General features: G+C 36.9%; 1 protein-coding gene across 1 annotated transcript; it reads left to right on the forward strand.

Annotated features, from left to right (window-relative positions):
* The first annotated feature begins 1,119 nt into the window (after positions 1-1,119).
* On the forward strand, positions 1,120-19,394 carry LOC134659329 (alpha-1,3-mannosyl-glycoprotein 2-beta-N-acetylglucosaminyltransferase-like). The gene is made up of 9 exons (XM_063514993.1): positions 1,120-1,789; positions 13,638-13,753; positions 14,169-14,382; positions 14,990-15,068; positions 15,581-15,730; positions 16,159-16,249; positions 17,322-17,426; positions 18,630-18,797; positions 19,189-19,394. Exons 1-9 carry the CDS (start codon positions 1,495-1,497, stop codon positions 19,300-19,302), a joined length of 1,332 nt encoding a protein of 443 aa, XP_063371063.1. The 5' UTR covers positions 1,120-1,494; the 3' UTR covers positions 19,303-19,394.
* Positions 19,395-19,886: the final 492 nt, after the last annotated feature.

A 19,886-nucleotide genomic window follows, 5' to 3' on the forward strand; every position in this document is an offset into this window, starting at 1 on the left:
CGAAAGGATATCGTCCCATAGAAAATTTGAATTTCGCGCCTTTTTCTACTGACAAGATTTGGTTGACCATCTATAGATGGTCAACCAGATCTTGACAGTAAAAATAGGCGGCAAATTTGAATAATGTAGGCGCGAAGATGGCGCGAAGGGATATCGTCTCATAGAAAATTTGAATTTCGCGCCTTTTTTACTGAAAAGATTTGGTTGACCAGCTATATTTAAAATGCGCGCCATTAAAAATTTATGACATTGACACTGGAAAATGCACTGACATTTTTAATTCTTTGGATGTTTAAAACCATGTCTGGACTAAATCAGACCTAAATGTTGGCAAATTTTTATTTAAGACTGGTTACACTGAACTCGAACTGTCATTTTTAGTGATACCACGTAAGGAAAATACCGACGATTAAAGGATTTTCTTTATCTGTTCATTGATCCGTTCAGCCGAGAATGCCCAAACGTTCTAGTGTCCCCCCACTGCCTGAAGGGAACAACTATAACTATTACACACGGTGGAAGAAATAAGAGATTTAATATTTATACTTGGTCAAGCACATCTTGTCAGTAGAAAAAGGCGGCAATTTGAATATCGCGCCTTTTTTTACTGACAAGATTTGCTCGACCAGCTATAATAAAATAATCATCATTCAGTTTAATTTTAAGTCTTAATCTTGATTTTAATTTTATTTTGTAAATGAAATTTGGGTTTTTAAGACCTAAAATAGAAGATTTTCATTTGTATTTTTTATTTATTTATTCATATAAAATATAAAGTAATGATTTCACTATGGGATTGATGATCAAACGCATCAACGTCCAAAAACGGCAGCTTTGCTGTTGTTGCAATTGTCAAGTTTATCTAATTTATAAATATGCACCACAGTTCACCACACTCTTTAACAAATGCAAAAATAGCTAAATCATCATAAAAGTTTGTCAAAGGACTGTCTCATTTCAAACATAGACAGAGAGAATCATACTATCTTTGTCTTACAGTAGTACTAGCACCCAAAAGAAAAGGATGACTATAGATTTTATTGTTCTTATTTTTTGACAAATTGGTTTGACCAACTATATAATCGACGGGATTCTTTTTTATTGTACTGGCAATACCGCAAAATAACTGTCACTTCGATTTCGTTCGCCCATCGCCGTCAATTGTTTCTTTGACGTGTCCGACATTGTTGTTGTGATTTATTTATCGGAATTTTTAACATTTACTCAGTTGTTCCCGACACTCGACTCTTGTTGACCAAACTGCAGCACATTACGCCCGTGAAATTGCCTCAGAAATGTGTGTAAACAGTATACTATTGTGTTTAGTCTGTTAATGTTTTTCCTTGGACTCGGCGCAATTATTTTTAATTAAAAAAATCCCGGTAAAAGAATGTTTACTTTTTAATTGACCTATTATGGACTATGATTATCGCTATCGCCGTCTAAATACATGTAAGGATTAGTGGTGTTATTTAGTACCTAATTATATTCAAAATGAGACTTTATTTAAAGAAATTCCTCGTAGTGGGTCTATTTTCCTTATTTATTATATCAGTTATGTTGTTTTTTAACGGGAACGAGGGACCTATAGTGAGAAAAAGTGTCAAAGTTGAGGACATAGAAACTAGGATCAACAAATTGGAGGAGATTATGGACAATCAATTGACTGAGAGTGGTAAATTGTTGCAAATGGTTGTGGAGCGGATTAGGAAGAAACATGAGGGAGCCAAGGCGGAGGTAGGAGAGAATTATCTGCGAGCTCCGGACATTGGAAAGGCTGAGTCTAAAGGTAATCTAACATTTATATTATTAACTCTTAACCTCCTAAGTCCCCGCATACAAAATTTTGTACATATTCCAAAAAATATTATGAACTTTCATTGAGTAACTAAGGGTTCCAAATTCAAAAACAAAACAAATGCTTCTGGGTCTCAGGAGGTAGTGTTATTTTAACATGATTATATATTTGCCCAGAAATAGAGATACAAAATATAATTGAACGCAAGGCCTTTTTCTTTTTATTGGCTTCTGGTTGGCTTGAAGTTCAGCCACCTACAATTTCTTTCAAGGCTTAAGTTTACAAGACTTCATCATAATTATCACGTGATCTTGGGGTAGGGGGGAGGGGTTGCATTAAAATCACCAAATATCACCAAGGGGTGGGGGGGGTCAAAAATAGGCCAAATATGATCACATGATTTCGGGACGACCCCTTATATTTGTGCAAAGACTCAGAAAACAAATCAGTCATAACATACGTATATATATTTACAAAATATATAGCATAAACCTGAACTATTGGTTAAGAACTCTCTTTTTAATAACTGTTGATTTACAATTTCACAAAAATAAAATTAACACAACTATATGACTAACACCTCTATAATTTCTTGTATTACTAAAAGTAACTTATGTAGGTATCTGTATTTATAATGCTTTAAGGAAAATGTAACTATATCACCATACTGTGCTTGTGTTGTGGGTGCTCAGACAACGATATACATTATAGGTATATAATATATAAATACATAGAAAACACCAATGACTCAGGAACAAATATCTGTGATCATCACACAAATAAATGTCCTTGCCGGGGTTCAAATCCAGGACCATTGGCTTCATCAAACTATGAGGGTACACATTTTTTGGAGCACAAACATTAACAAACTATCTTGCAATAAAGTTCAGTTCAAAGACCAATCAATTGTGTTGTTTCCAAACAAAAAGTCTTTGGCGCTTGCCATAATTAAGGATGCTATGACAGGTTATTTCTATAAAGATACATGCAAATCTTGTCCTTATGGTATGTGACAAAACAAAGTGACCTTTGACTAGACTTTGACACAATTTATATATTTATACATTTTGTATCCAGGGTTGCTAAGCTAATAGTTTTGCTGACTGTTACACACATGCCACAGTATGTAAACAGCTTAAAACAATTGAATAAAAATTTCAATTTAATTTGAACCTTCAATCAAAGTGCTAAGACTGCTAAGGCTGGCTTTCAGGCTGAATTCTCAAGACACATATGTGGTTGATAAATCGTTTTCGTTTATTAATTTGTTGTACTTATTAATTTGTTGCTTCATCCAAATGGGAAATACCATCCTGTTGTTGCCAACTTGATTATCATTTAGCACTTCCCAAATCATGTGTAATCCGAACCAGGTACCAGTTTATGACTGACAAATAAATGTTGTTGTATAGTCAGCAGCAATAGTTCTAAGCGGGCGATTGTCTCCGTGGTCTTGGAGAACGCCTGGCTAATCTACATCCAAATATTCTATTTAGCCGCGTTAGTTTTTTTTTTCGACTTGAACGTTAGGTTTTTTTAAAGATTAAAGTACCTATGCACGCTTAATAAATTCAAGCATGTTAGTAAGTGAGAAATACCACTGGCACCGTCGACTGCTAACAAATCACGCATCATGTTACGTAACCGGTACAGTCAGCAGCAGGAGTTGCTAAGCGGGCGAGGTGTTCAAAATTACCTTGACGCGCTCTTATTCTCTTAACAATAAAGTCGCGTCAAAATCATTTTGAATACCTCGCCCGCTTAGCAACTTCTGCTGCTGACTGTACATGTGTATGTCGTTTATAATGGGTCTATTTGTGCAACGGTCCATGACAATGGGCTGCTATAGTTACCGTACTATCGTCACATTCGACTAAACGTTCCTATGCCGTATTGCAACGGAGTAAGGTCCACATTAGGTCTACTGATGTTGCTGTCAATGTTGCCGTACTAATACTTGTGTCACATTCGACTAAACATTCCTATGCCGTATTGCAAAGGAATAAGGTCTACACTAGGTCTAACAATGACCTAGAGTGTTACTGTCAATATAAGCTTATACCGTTTGATACGGTTATGTTAACATTTTCTTTCAAAAGCTACTTAACTGGTGGTTAGCGATTGACCCGAGTCTATTTGACACTCGTGCAATGCAATATGGTTATGGCCGTTATGGGTGTGGGGTGGGCTCAGGCTTCCTCACTTAGCCTTAAGTCACAGAATAAATAATAGTACTAGGTACAGAAGATTTACTCTGTAACAAAAGGCAGCTATTACGACAGATGACCGCTAGGTGGTGCAAGCGCGCAGGCGTCCGTTACGTAGCGGCGCGCGGCAACTACTATGGCTAGACACCAAAATTGGTGTGGGCCGCATGTACTTGTAGGTACTTGTAGCGACGCGACGAAATCGCGGAGTGAGCCACGCCTGCTGGTGGTTAGCGATGAACCAGAGTATTCGACACTCGTGCTATGCAGTAAGTATGGTTATGGGCTCAGTACGGTTACCATCAGTTTGTCACTGACATAAACGCCGTCGAGAACGTAATTTACTTTCTATACATCTCGCTCGCACTCGCATATTAGTGCAAACGGGATGTATAGAAAGTAAATTACGTTCTCGACGGCGTTTATGTCAGTGACAAACTGATGGTAAGTTACCATCAGTTTGTCACTGACATAAACGCCGTTGGTAACCGTACAGTTTCAGTGTCTGTGTCAGTATCATATCAAGTAACGTAAACAGATTTTAAAAAGGGGGAGGATTATATGTGCGTAAGCAGGCGTAGGCGTGGCTCACTCCGCGATTTCGTCACGTCACTACAAGTACATGCGCCTCACACCAATTTTGGTGTCTAGCCATAGTCAGGCGTGGCTCATTCCGCGATTTCGTCGCGTCGCTACAAGTACCTACAAGTACATGCGGCCCACACCAATTTTGGTGTCTAACGACATTACTGTTGGTTAGGATTCGAGTCCATTGAGTCCTCTGCTTCAAGACTCGACTCAGTTTTTCAGACTTTTATAATTAAGCCTGAACTCGAGTTCTTTTCAACTTGGTAGATACGCGAGTCTCTGGTAGAGACTTGAGTCCATTGACGTATAATATCTAAGGACGGGCTAATGGGGCACTAAAAATGGTACTAGTTCAGCGGTGCTACTCACGAATTCCAGCCAATCGTGCAGTCTACGCAACTAGTTGCGACCAATAGCGCGCGTAATGCGAACTCGTCAACCAATCGCGCGCGTGATGCGAACTCATCAATCAACCAATCGCGTTGTAGCGATTTCACACCGCTGTACTGGCCCCTGTCATGCCTCATTATTATTGCCCGTAAAGCCAGTCCCTAGATATCTATGTCAGTACTTGAGTCCTTTTCAGAGAACTCTTGATTTTTAAACAAACAATTTCGAAATGCATTGTCGTTATGTCAAATTTGTGGATTAGGTACACAATTCATACAATTACCTACGACTAATGTCTTTACTGTTATTTAGGAAAAACCTAAAAAATTGTCGACGGAGTCTTTATTCGGAGGCTCGAGTCCTTTTGAGTTGCTCTTAAAAAAGACTCAACAAACGACTCGACTCTGGACTTAAAAGACTCAGAAGTTTTTTAAGCGCGTAGTCTTTTAAAAACCGGCCAAGTGCGAGTCGGACTCGCGCACGGAGGGGTCCGCACCATCAACAAAAAATAGAGCAAAACAAGCAAAAATAACAAGGAAAAATCGGTCACCCATCCAAGTACTGACCCCGCCCGACGTTGCTTAACTTCGATCAAAAATCACATTTGTTGTATGGGAGCCCCACTTAAATCTTTATTTTATTCTGTTTTTAGTATTTGTTGTTATAGCGGCAACAGAAATACATCAACTGTGAAATTTTCAACTGTCTAGCTATCACGGTTCGTGAGATACAGCCTGGTGACAGACGGACGGACGGACGGACAGCGGAGTCTTAGTAATAGGGTCCCGTTTTTAGCCTTTGGGTACGGAACCCTAAAAAACGAGCAGAGTTCTTTAAATTCAGACTCAAAGGACTACTAGTTCCTACCAACACGAATCGACATGCATATTAACATGTGTGATGTGATGTGACGAATTGCGATTATGGCGATAAGCTGATAAGCGCGCCGTGCACCGTTGTAATCTAATCGTTTCGAGCAGGGATGTTGCGGATGCAGATTTTTTGACATCCGCGGATGCGGATGCGGATGCGGATTTTTAAAGGCTCACATCCGCGGATGCGGATGCGGATGCGGATGTCAAGATTAGGTACTTAGAAAACGTCAAATATTACATTTTTAGTATTTTTTTAGGGTTCCGTACCCAAAGGGTAAAAACGGGACCCTATTACTAAGACTCCGCTGTCCGTCCGTCCGTCTGTCACCAGGCTGTATCTCACGAACCGTGATAGCTAGACAGTTGAAATTTTCACAGATGATGTATGTCTGTTGCCGCTATAACAACAAATACTAAAAACAGAATAAAATAAAGATTTAAGTGGGGCTCCCATACAACAAACGTGATTTTTGACCAAAGTTAAGCAACGTCGGGCGGGGTCAATACTTGGATGGGTGACCGTTTTTTTGCTTGTTTTTTTTTTTTCTTTTTTTTTTGCTCTATTTTTTGTTGATGGTGCGGAACCCTCCGTGCGCGAGTCCGACTCGCACTTGGCCGGTTTTTATTAAAAAAACCAAACGTTTAGTATTTGAGCAAGAATATAGGTGTGTTATATTTAATAAACAGTAACTTCGCCGACTTTTCTGGATCTAGACGATTTCGTTATAGGTAATGACGAAATTACCTAGCACTTACGCCGCCGCTAAGACGTTCCTGTACCGACTTGTAGTCGGGTCAGCACAGTTCATAATGTATGAGAGCTCTACATGAATTCTCACACTAGAGATTTTTTGAGATGTGATAACCTATGTTGCAAATACTATATTTTAAAAAAAATCTCCACAAAATATGTCACATGGTTTTAATAAATCCAAACTATTATTAAAATAGAAAAAATATATCAAAACATGAATCCGACACTCGAGATTTTTTAATATGCAGTTCTCAAACATATACTCATTATGTATTTATATTTTCTCCCAGCTTGACACCAAAACCAGCTCCCAATAATTTTCTTTATTAAAAATATTTTTTTATATAAAAATAACAACTATGTGTACATAACAATTACATGTTAATTAAGCTCTGTATATTTACTATATCCTACAAAAAAATCTCTCACGTAAATTAATCCATTTAATTACTATTAACCATTTTTGTTTTGAAAATGTTTTCGTTGCTTCGAGAAAATGGACAGTGGGTTTGTTTTTCACTTTCTCAAATCTCTTTCTCATGTTAGTGTAACAACAAAAAATCTCCCACGTATATGTAATATTGTATGGAATAAAACCATTATTAAATCATCCAAGCTATTTAAATTACCCTAAATGGCGGGTACTGATTCACTGTAGAGAACGTTTTATCGACTTCCATATCTTCGTCTCACTTCAATGTTCGCGGCAGACGATTGTTCCGCTTCAACAGCCGAGAGTTCGCGATCCGGTCGACCGTTAATTCTCCCATGACTATCTTACCCAGTTTCATCGGTATGCGTTGCGCGCTTACTTAACACACCTCAGGCCAAGCTCCTATAAAACGCGCAATGCATGCATGCATTGCGGTATCTCCTATACGTCACATATGTCAGCTATGACATGGCTATGACAGACTGTGGCAGTTAGTTCCAAACAAGTATACAGACTTGTCTACCCACCATAAAGTTTAGCGTAAAGAGAATATATCACTCCTTAGTGAAAAACCATACGGTTTGTGCGAAGTTGAGCGTTATGTCAATGCTAATAAAGATGATGGTTTGACTTACGGAAATGAATAATATAATATCATTTTATTTTATATTTCCAATTCCCGTTTCATTTACACCCAATATTAAATCTTTTTCCGTAATAAAATGCGTATATAATTACTGTCATCATCTGTATTTATTTTATTTCTTTAACCCCCGTTATTCATAAACGCGCTACAAACCTCAATTAGCTAATAATAGTAATAATCGTTTGTCCTTATCTGTCACTTTAACTTATGTATTTGTAAGTAAGGGATAAACATAATTGAACTAAATCAGGCCCGTAAAGTTTATGAATAAAGTGGTTAATCTTTATTGCACAAAAGTAAACCTTATAGTACAAGAGGCGGACTTAATGCCATAAGGCATTCTCTACCAGTTAACGATGGCTTGTCCTCCGGCCCATTTGATCGATGACCTCCTTTGATTATTTATTTTTAATGGACGCCAAAATCCAGACAGGAACTTCGATTTTGACATTTACCACAGTAATGCAGTCGGTAGCAATGTCGCGCTTCAAAATTGCTGCAGTCGACTGCATTGCTGTAGAAAACGTGAAAAAGGTCATTCAAAGGGTAATAGGGTTATATACACCGCGGGATTTAATAACCCGAAAGATTTAAACCAACGATTTTAGAGCCTAATTAGAGTATATAAAGTTATATAACACATAGTCCAAAAACCCTTAATTTAAGAGATATTAATTATTTAAAACAAATCACAAGTAAAAAAAATCTCAATTCTAACACACCCTTATGCGTGACGTAGCCACCAACTAATTTTACACGCAGACGCACTAACTACATGGTTATTAGCCAGTTTCACTTAATTAAGTTTGATATCCTACAAAAAGGTTTCACTACCGAAATTTTGTTCTGTTCTCAATCACGAGAGTACAAACTATTTACGTTTACGATAACTGGCTGATAGTTTGACGAAAATGACGAAATTGATGTCAATAAAATGACATATTTCATATGTCACACAAGATATGCGCAAGATAACATCTTTAAATTTGATTGACTGTAATAAATAAAATTCATTTAGCGGATATTCACTTTGTGTACGGATTTGGAAACCCGAAGAACTATGTGCTTCCGGCACGACGGACCCACTTCAGCCTAGAAGTTCGTAAATTGGCTAGACGAACAATACCCTGAGAGGTGGATTGGCCGTGGAAGCAACGTCCTAACCTGGCCCGCCCGGTCACCCGACTTAACGCCATTGGTTTTTTTCTATGGGGAACTCTGAAAGATAAGGAAGGAATACTCAACACCAGTGAACTCTGGAGAAGAATTATTAATAAAAATTCGAACGGCTTCCGAAGAAATAAAGAACACTTTTGTAAACCTAAATAATGAAATCCGTTTAAAATTAAATCTTTGTGCTGAAAACGGTGGTACACACTTCGAAAACCTAATTCATTAAATTAATAAAAAAGCGTAATTGTTTAACATAGTTGTTTATTTTACTTTACTCGGTATAAATCAACACATCGAGAATTTAAAATACGTACTGATAAGCATGATCGATATTTTAACAAAAGGTCATTCATGTAATCATCCCTTTCCAGCTGTAGTATGAGTTAAAACAATAAGAGGCATGATTTCTTTCGGATATAATCATGGTTAATGGCTTTGGTTACCTCACTCAAAGGAAAATATTTTATCGCAAAGTTTCAACAATAATAACTGCACTGTACCTACTGTTGTAGTAATTAATAAAGTTTTGATACAATTTGTGGTATTTTGAGGTGCCAATCAATTGAAATAATTTCAACGTAAACATGATCCTAGACATAACTTGACAATTCTTGTCATGGAACACATGTCACTGCATTCGCCGTGCATCGTATGATATCGGAGTGATTCATGAAATGTCATGCTCGCTCTCTGTTTCTCTACTTGAGATTAATTAAACTCGCTCACTCTCTGAATAAAGGTTTGTTCACAAAGAAGCGGTAAGTTAATATGATTTAATTTGTACTGAAATAGTAGTTTAATTAAAATATATAATTGGACCCATGTTGATATAACATTATTTACTCGTACTGTCGTCAAAAATAAGTGGTTTAAATCTTTCGGGTTATTAATCCCGCGGTGTATAAAATGAAATGATGCATTAATAAAACTTTAGTTAATTAACAATATTATATTAAATCATTAACAACTTTGACAGCACGATCTCTTCGCAGGTAGGTGCTCTACAAGGAGTTTATATTACAACATTATTTCCAAGAAATAATCTCTCATTGTTACGAAAATGTTGGTAGGGTGGCTTTAGGTTACTTTTCGTTCATATCGTCTTGGATATGGGTGAACATGGTGTTAATACACTCAGTATCAATCAACCTGTAAAGATATTGTAGCCTGGCCTTTTCTCGAAAAGTCTTCTAGAAAAATTTACGCTCATGTCGTCTCGGATATGAGTATATTTGGTATCAGTGCATTCAGTATAATATCCTGAACACAAATATATGAGATGACAAGCGCGAAAGTGGTGAGGGTAGTTGCTATGACGCAAAGTTTTTACCATTTTTCTTTTAAACATACCATGTGGGGTACCAAATGAAAGGGCCTTGTGAATAGATCACAAATATATAACACACTGTAACACTTTTACTACTTAATCCAACAAATTATTTGAAAACGTTCAAAAATTTCACAATGAGTTGAATTCCAACTGCTCTAAATTGACTAAGATAACTTGATCCCAAGTTTCCTTACGTAATCGAGGGCCAGGCTCATACTAGTTCTCATGTCGCGATGCGCTAACGCTAACAAAAACTAAGCGTTACGAATTGCTGACATTTGCTTCTTTTAATTTCACTCTACTCAAGCATCGGATGACAGGATCGTTGAAAAGGGACAAACATATCCTTTGACGTTACGTTACTCTTCTCGTGAATTGTCAAATTTTAAAATTCGAAATTAGCTTTGGAATTTGTCCGGGTGGCTATTCGAAGTATAACTTGGTGGACGGTACTTACTAACCAAATAAGCTTGAGATCCAGTATCATAGATAGTTGTAAGACTTCAAGGGTCTATTTATATCTGACTGTGCATCCTGTATTCTAAACGTTTTGTGAATAGATATAAAAATTGACACCTATCATTTTTCACATAAACACAGACACTTTATGCATTGAATTATTAAACTTTAACGCAATGCCATAAGTCATAAGGTATATTTTCCTAATATACCTTGATGCTAATTCGAACTTTGTTATAAAAGATGTCATTTTATATCATTCGCGCGTGCATTTCACTCGTACTAGATGAAATATGTATTGGTGCGAGCGAGACGGTTGGGCGAATGTAACAAAATGATATCTTTTTGACATCTTAAACAAAGTTTGACTTGGCCTCTGTGGAAGCCTGGAAATACAGCATACTTCATTGACTTTTTATGCTGGAAATTGATTTAATAATTGCGAGAAAAATAAGTATGTTATTCTTCAATAACTTGTACAGTTACTGTCAAAAAACTAGAAGTGTCCATTAATTGTGTAGAACATTATTTGCTGTTTGTTTCCAATATCATGCTGCTATTCTGCGAATATAGCAGTTCCTCAGGCAGATAAATTAAACATGATCGAAACAAATACTATTAACCACAATAGTAAACTTTTCTCTCAGTGTGGGATATTCTCGGTCATGAAAAACTTACAAAGTTATTGTTTTTTTCATTAAATCTATAATTAATATTATTGTCGGGAGAAATTCTGACCGTGTAGTCGTGTAAGCTTCATAGCCCATTCTTCAAAAAATCTCTAGTGTGAAATTACTGTTTAGGTAGTATAAAATATAAAATAAAAAAAATGTTATTTCTCAAAAACGGGAACAGATATCAAGTTGTTAATTCGCAGCCGGGTAGTCAATATGATATATAATTCACCCGTGTAGAAACATTTGACTGTGCAATTAATGTAACTTTAACTTTATATTGACTCCACTATTGTTCAACATCCGCATCCGCATAAGCTCCGCATCGATTTTATGCGGATGCGGATGCGGATGCGGATGTTGAAAATAATGCGGATGTTCCGCGGTTGCGGATGCGGATGCGGATGTTCGCAACATCCCTGGTTTCGAGCATGCATTACCAACATTTTTAAAGGAAACTTAGCTTTATTATTTTTAATTAAGATTGAATCTCCAATATTCATCAATTGTGAGATGTGGCCGTATTGCAGGCAGGCGGTGTATTGATTTCATAATTCGTTTATTCATTCATATCGTAACATTCATTCATTAATTTTTCAATTAAAAGCGATGCTTATTAAGTTTGAAATTTTCAGTTTAACCGTTAATTCATTAACATTGAACACCAATAAAATTACTTCTAGCTTCTAGTTTAGAAAGGCTTCTAAACTTTTTGACCAGAGGGCCACGGCGGCAGGGATTATACGTAATACGTATGTGGCTTTCCATCGCGGAAGGGTCCTTAATCGTTATGCTTGAAGTGCTATAAGAAGTTTTTTATCTGAAATACTAACAGAAATTTAGGCCATTATATCAGTGTCTCTTAGAGCGGTGTAAAAAAAAACACATGTTCATTAAAACACTTCTATTATGTAGATAAGTATTCAATATTTTCATTAATGAAATATAACATTATAATTTATTGAAATAATATTATTTACCTTTTGGTTTAAATCTATATAGAAAGTTAATTTCTGTATTCGTACCATCGCCCACACCGACAGTTCGTAAACCTTATTACAATAGGCATAAGGTCCACCGAAGGACAGTTAACGAGTGTTGCTGTATGTAAAATAAATTGCAACATGTGTTTGTTTATTTTTATCAGACACTTAGTCGCGGTCTCGACCTTTGTCTGACCCGGGATTAAACTGCAGTGATTCACATTGTTGTCAAATAACATGTAAGGATATGACGTGTTTTATTGCGTTTCCTACGTTCTTCCAATATCATAATCATAATTAACATTAATATAAACTTTGCATAGGTATTATAAAACAATTTACACCGTTTACTCCTCCTGAATCCGAATGTCCTTTTAAAAGGACAAAATAAAATCGAATTTTAATTATAATGGAATAAAAGAAGCAAGGGTAAGACGTGTTTTATTGCGTTTCCTACGTTCTTCCAATATCATAATCATAATTAATATTAACATTGCATAAGTATTATAAAACAATTTACACCGTTTACTCCTCCTGAATCCGAGTGTCCTTTTAAAAGGACAAAATAAAATCAAATTTTAATTATAATGGAATAAAAGAAGTAAGGATAAGACGTGTTTTATTGCGTTTCCTACATTTTTCCAATGTCATAATCATAATTAACATGAATAGAAACATTGCATAAGTATTATAGAACAATTTACACCGTTTATACCTCCTAAGTCCGGATGTCCTTTTAAAAGGACAAAATTAAATCGGAGTTTGAAATATAATGGAATAAAAGCAGGTTCCAAATTTAAAAATGCAAAAATTAATCCTGAAATATGGCTACTGTTATACCCTTTATAACAGTAGCCATATTTCAGGATTAATTTTTTTTTAGGATTCTTTATAAACCTTTATAACCTTTATAACCTACCTTTCAAGAAGCGTCATGAACAAGATGGAAATATACTGTGCAGTAGGTATAGTGTCATGTCAGCATCATAATACAATCAAATCACAATCGCGACAAAGGTCGCAATCTCGAGAACAGTCCTAAAATTTGGTGTGTAAGTTTAATAATAGGTCCCGATTTCATGTTCAGCCGCCGCGGTATGCGTTCGAGCAGTTTGAAATACGGGTATTGTATTCGCTCGACCGCGTGCCTCCGTGGCGGGCGGCGGTGCCACACCGCTACGTGTGTTGTTCGCCTTATTAATATAAGTATATTACCAATTTCAGGACTATTCTCGAGATTTAGACATTTGTCCTACTTCGATTATATTCTTCGATTATATTTAAGTATACCTAAATAATGAAATATATGTTTCTATTGTGATTCCAGATACAGTACTACCGGTGCTCGTGATAGCGTGTGACCGCGTCACCGTCAAGCGGTGCCTGGACAACCTCATTAAGTTCAGACCCAGCAAAGACACATTCCCGATAATAGTCAGTCAGGTACGTCACTAAAAATACTTAGAATACAAATCCTCTTTATTGTACATCCTCAGAATAAATGTACATGGAAACACAAATTATACATGAAGACAGAGGTAAACAACAGGCTGCCTTATCGCTGTGGAGCTATCTCTTCCAGGCAACCTTTAGGTAGTGGAGAAATGAAACTATACTAATAGGTACATGTAAAAATATTTAATCTGTGTACGATTTAGAACAAATTATTTCCATTTTTCCATTTATACAGGGTAGACGGACATAACTATTAATCCATAAACCTTGCAGAGACGTAACATGCTCCGATGGCAGTATTGACCGAACGTTAATTGCAATTGACCATTAACCATTCAAAAGCGCCAAAATTGCCTTGGGTCTTACGAGGCTAGAGTGTTGCTGTAGTTTGAATTATTTTCAGGACTGCGGCCACAACGCTACATACCAAGTGATCAAATCCTTCACCGACGCTGACCCTTCCATCACCGTAGTACGCCAGCCCGACTTGTCGGAGATACCCCTCGAGCGTACCAACATCAAGTATAAGGGTTACTATAAGATAGCGCGGCATTTCAAGTTCGCGCTGAACCATGTGTTCAAGACTTTGGGACACGAGGCTGTCATTATCGTTGAAGGTCAGTAATTTATTTTACAATTTATGTACTCTACTAATATAGTTTTTAAGCAGTGTAAACTAACAGAATATGGGCCGACAGACCTGAAATAAAGATTTTCAATTCAATTCAATTCAATTCATAGTCAAGATCACGGAAGGTCAGGGTCATATTTGATTCGAGGCTTAAACGTGACACACCTTCGCATTGTGCGCCAAATTTCGTTAAAATTCAATCAAGAAGAATAGATCAGACATGGAGTATTTCACGGAATTGTATATCGTGTAGGTACCGTGTGGCACATACATACATACAAATCAGAATTTTCCGCAGATTGTAGGTATTAATCGATATTGGGTCGCATAATAATTGATTGTCCTAATATGTTACGCATAAAACTCATTTCGCATAATTGTTATTGTGCTGAAACTACCTATTAACATTTCTGAAAAATTATACTTAAAAGAAACCTAATCTAACCTAACCTGTTCTACACAACCTACGCAAAATATTTTCAAAAATACTTTCTGTGTCTGGAGAAAAATTATGCGAAAAGAGTTTTGCGTAATATTAGGGCAATCTATTATTTGCAATTGGCAACGCACTGACGGAAAATCTTTCTTTGCAGACGATCTGGACATTTCGCCGGATTTCTACGAGTACTTCCAAGGCACATATCCCCTCTTACTCAAGGATTCCAGCATATGGTATGTGGACGTTAAACAACTGCTTTAAACATACCCTGGGGTTTTGGGCGCGGGAATTCATTTCATTTCATTTATTCACTTCAATCAATTAGCACTTACAGACAAACCTTACGTGCTAATTGGAATGATTTCGTGTACTGTAAATAGTTACGAAACAATAAATAAAAAATAGGTAGCAAGCTCCATATGGGGTTAGATGTGTTAATATAATTTATGTTATTACAGTGTTGATGTTTTGCAGGGTTCGAAAGAATATATATCAATGATAGTTATATTTAATAATTATAGTCTTTGATAATTATCGCGATCGCAATGATAGTTATATTGATAACTATCATTGATATCACGATCGCAATAATTATCAAAGACTATAATTATTTGGAAAATTTCGAACCCTGATTTTTTGGCTAGTGTACATTCCCGCACCAAAAACCACGGGATATAGTTATAAAACGCTAGAAATCCTGTTGAATCCTGTCTTTAGCCACATTTATGAGTAATATTGTTCTCAGGTGCGTGTCAGCGTGGAACGACAACGGCAAGAAGCAGCTGGTGGATCTGTCAAGACCAGAACTCCTCCACCGCACAGATTTCTTCCCTGGTCTGGGCTGGATGCTGCGGGCGGAATCCTGGGCCGAGCTCGAACCCAAGTGGCCGAAAGCGTGAGTACTATGGTACCATCGAGCTGATCCAGGGTTCGAAATTATCGAGATAATTATTGTTTTTGATAATTATCCCAGGTATGGATGGTGCTATATTTATTTTCTTTGAATTCTTTGATAGTAAAAAATAATCGGATGTTTTCTGCTATTTTTTCAAAAAAACGTATTAGGTTATTATCAAATCGATAATTATCAGGCATAAAAATCAAAATAATTGTCAAGATAACTACCATTGATAATTGTCCTTTCGAACCCTGAGCTGATCTGATGAATGATGATGAATACAGGAGGTGGCTATATGATACAAAAAACCTGGTTGTTTACTGTTTCGGTTCGTTAGAATTGTCTTGATAATATTTGACTGTTGAAAGAAAAGTACAGCCAGCGATTTATTTTGTTTAATTTTTGACAATCACACTTTTTTCCAGGTTCTTCGATGATTGGCTCCGTGACCCGGTGAACACGCAGGCCCGCGCGTGCATCCGGCCTGAGATATCTAGGACTTATTCATTTGGCAAGGTAACTACAATCTTCGTTTTACTGTGTTATACAAATTGAACAAAATCACATCAAATTGAGGAAAACATCGTGAGAAAACCGGACTAATCCCAATGAGGCCTAGTTTCCCCTCTGGGTTGGAAGGTCAAATGGCAGTCGCTTTCGTAAAAACTAGTGCCTACGTTAATTCTTGGGATTAGTTGTCAAGCGGACCCCAGGCTCCCATGAGCTGTGGCAAAATGCCGGGATGACGTGAGATAGAAGCAGTGCTGAGTGTGCGCAGTGGAAGCGTGCTGGGCCCATAACCTAATAGAAATGAAAGAAATGGCTTTAATTATGCGACTTTAATTATAATAAGTAACTAACAGTAATTGACACTTAATCGAACAGAGTACAAGAGTAGAAGTGACATATACATGTCTATGCGTAGAGCGATCGTGTGCTAGGTGCAGTTTGCTCCTAGTTTCCAAGCAGGCGCTCAAGTGGTTTGTGTTTACTTTCATCAAAGAGATACAAATTGAACAAAATGTAGTGGCCCCGGGAGCTGTGAATCTCGCGATAAGCTTAAGGAAATTTAAAAAAAATACGTCGTAAAGTCACTATCGACCTTTGTGCCAATTACGGTAATTTTAAATAACTGCTGGGTGAGTCCACAACTCCACATCAATGGAGATAAAGAAAAACAGAGAGGCCGATATATATATCACATTGTTTAATTTTGATTTTTATATAATTTTTTAATCTTTATTTTACATGTTCATTCGTTTTGTTTTGTGGTTATTATTAATTTATGTTATTATTTTTATGGTGTTTAGCAGTTAAGCATTAACTCCTAAATGTAAGTACTTGTAATACTAACAATTTTATAGACCTATGCAGTCTGAAACAAATATATTTAATTGAATATCATATGTCCTCATCCGAATGTCCTTTTAAAAGGACAAATTCAAATCGACTTTAATTTTTTTTTTTTAAATAAGATTATCGGGTTTGACCGCTTAGCCCTCGAATATGTACACAGCATTAAGTTCGCCTTTTGGACTCTTAAGTTTTTTTTATGCAACATAATTTAAATAAATAAATATGTTTCTAGGCGGGCGTCAGTAAAGGCCTGTTCTTCGACAACCATCTGCGCTACATCGTCCTCAACTCCGAGTTTGTTGAGTTCACCAAAATGGATCTCAGTTATTTATTAAAGGTAACTTTCATATCTATTTCTTAATAATTGAAATTGAACCTTAACTAGATCTCACATATAATATAACGATTGTTGTAATTTAGTCCGATTCCGTAATAAAGATTGCACATTTGGTTACCCTACGAAAGAAAAATAACTTGTAGTGAAACTTGTAACTTGTATCTTTTTCACATTGTCCTATTCGAGATCGGATGTCGGGTGATGCTTTATTTTCGTAAGATTTGTCTCTTTCTAAGTCGACAAATAATTTCTACTAGACTTATATAGGCTGGGATATGAACCGTGATTACCTTTAGTATTGTTTTCGAGCTCCCGATATTTCGACGCAGTTACATGCATCTTGTTCACGGGTTAGTCGGGGAGCTATAAACCAATACCAAAGGTAATCACTGTTCATATCCCGGTCTATATTAGTCTAGTGAAACTAACCTTGAATCATTCAAAACTGTTAAATAATTTCTACTATCGTATCCTTGAATCTACGTGTTTGTGACTTTCATATGTATGTATGTAAACACTTTATTGTACATAAGACAGGTTAAGATACAATTAAAGAAAGTATACAATGTACAAAGGCGAACTTATCCCTATAAGATATCTCTTCCAGTCAACCTTTGAGCAATTGAGAGTAGACAAATGAAAATGACAGATAAACGAACACTATGTACCTACAGAAAAGTAAATTATAGTTCAATTATTACCCAAGTAAATAATTAAAACCTTTAGCCTATATTCTAATATAAATACACATATATAATACATATTAATATAAATACATACATAGAAATAAATATATAAATAAACATAATTAAATAAAGATAGTTAGTAGTATAAAAAAGCGCTGGTGGCCTAGCGGTAAGAGCGTGCGACTTTCAATCCGGAGGTCGCGGGTTCAAACCCCGGCTCGTACCAATGAGTTTTTCGGAACTTATGTACGAAATATCATTTGATACTTACCAGTCGCTTTTCGGTGAAGGAAAACATCGTGAGGAAACCGGACTAATCCCCATACGGGCCTAGTTTACCCTCTGGGTTGGAAGGTTAGATGGCAGTCGCTTTCGTAAAAACTAGTGCCTACGCCAATTCCTGGGATTAGTTGCCAAGCGGACCCCAGGCTCCCATGAGCCGTGGCCAAAATGCCGAGACAACGCGAGGAAGAAGAAGAAATAAAGATAGTACTCAATCAACGTTTATTTCTAACAGGAAAACTACGATCGCAACTTTACAAAATACGTGTACTCCCTCCCTGAGAGCACGGCGGAGGAGGTGAGACAGGGTGCGGCGCCGGCGCCCGCCGTGCGGGTGTCCTACTCCAACCCCAAGACGTTCCACAAGGCGGCCAAGCGGCTCGGCCTCATGGACGACTTCCGGGTGAGTTAGTCCGGCGACAAGTGGATTCGGGGACGTAACTTAAACATCCAAAATAAATGCACATTAGGAGTTTATGCGAAAAAACTATTTAATAAATGCTTTTCGAAGGCTTGCGACTAAGGAATAATAAAATGTGGTATACATTTTCTTGAAATAAAGCAAGGTTAAAACAGAAAAAAGTCTATTTACAAAACTACTACTATACAAAACTGACATTATTTTTTTCATTATGCCTATGATACACTTATACATTTTACGACAAAGCTATTTGTTAGAATGAGATAACATTCTACAGTATAGCTGTGTCTTTACTTACGTAAGTAAAACTTACAAGTGTATCTTAGGCCTTACATGCCCAATCTGTCTTAATCAACTAAGTTTTTCCTTTCAGAGCGGTATACCCCGGACAGCGTACCGAGGGGTAGTGCAATGTTCAATAAAAGACCGACGCGTGTACCTCGCGCCAGACTTCCTGTGGACTCAGTACGACCGCAAGTGGGAATAGCGAACGTAGACACGCGTAGATAGTCTTAGTTTACCAAGTAACCACATGTCCTTTTTTTAGGACATCTAATTTATCAACACTTTTCAGACTGCAAATGTCCTTTTTGTAGGACACTGGGTCTCTGTTTCATTTATGGAGTTTAAAAGTGACAATTTTTTTAAGTGACTCCGTCTTTTGATATAGGATAGGACTTTATCGTCGTGGTTTTTGTCAGGATATTTTTTTTTTCAAGGTCAATGCCATCAAAACAAGAAAGAGATGGACAATATTTCTCGCGTGGCATGTTCTAATCAACACATTTTGACGTCACACAACAGCATAGAGTTTGTAAAGTGTCATTCTATGGAACTTGCTAATTATGTAAACAAAAGTCACTGGTAAATTCATCATTCAGAGACAATTTCATTATGGCGGTTTGTTTACATAGCAAGTTCCATAGAATGACACTTTATGGTTCGAGCACGAGTTCCGAGGAAGCGGAATGATGACCCTCGATACCTTGTGTCCTAACTGTAAAAACTGATGCACTATTCTCCATTCCTTTCAATACAGTCTCAGAAAATAGTTATTTACGATACAAGTGC

Source organism: Cydia amplana, chromosome 24 (assembly GCF_948474715.1).
Source record: "Cydia amplana chromosome 24, ilCydAmpl1.1, whole genome shotgun sequence".
NCBI lineage: Eukaryota > Metazoa > Arthropoda > Insecta > Lepidoptera > Tortricidae > Cydia > Cydia amplana.

Excerpts from the sequence above, each read along its gene's own strand:
- LOC134659329 (XM_063514993.1), top strand. The coding sequence starts at position 1,495 with ATGAGACTTTATTTAAAGAAATTCCTCGTAGTGGGTCTATTTTCCTTA. Across the intron at positions 14,383-14,989 it reads GGCTGTCATTATCGTTGAAG|ACGATCTGGACATTTCGCCG; the intron begins GTCAGTAATTTA and ends CTTTCTTTGCAG. Across the intron at positions 18,798-19,188 it reads GCCTCATGGACGACTTCCGG|AGCGGTATACCCCGGACAGC; the intron begins GTGAGTTAGTCC and ends TTTTCCTTTCAG.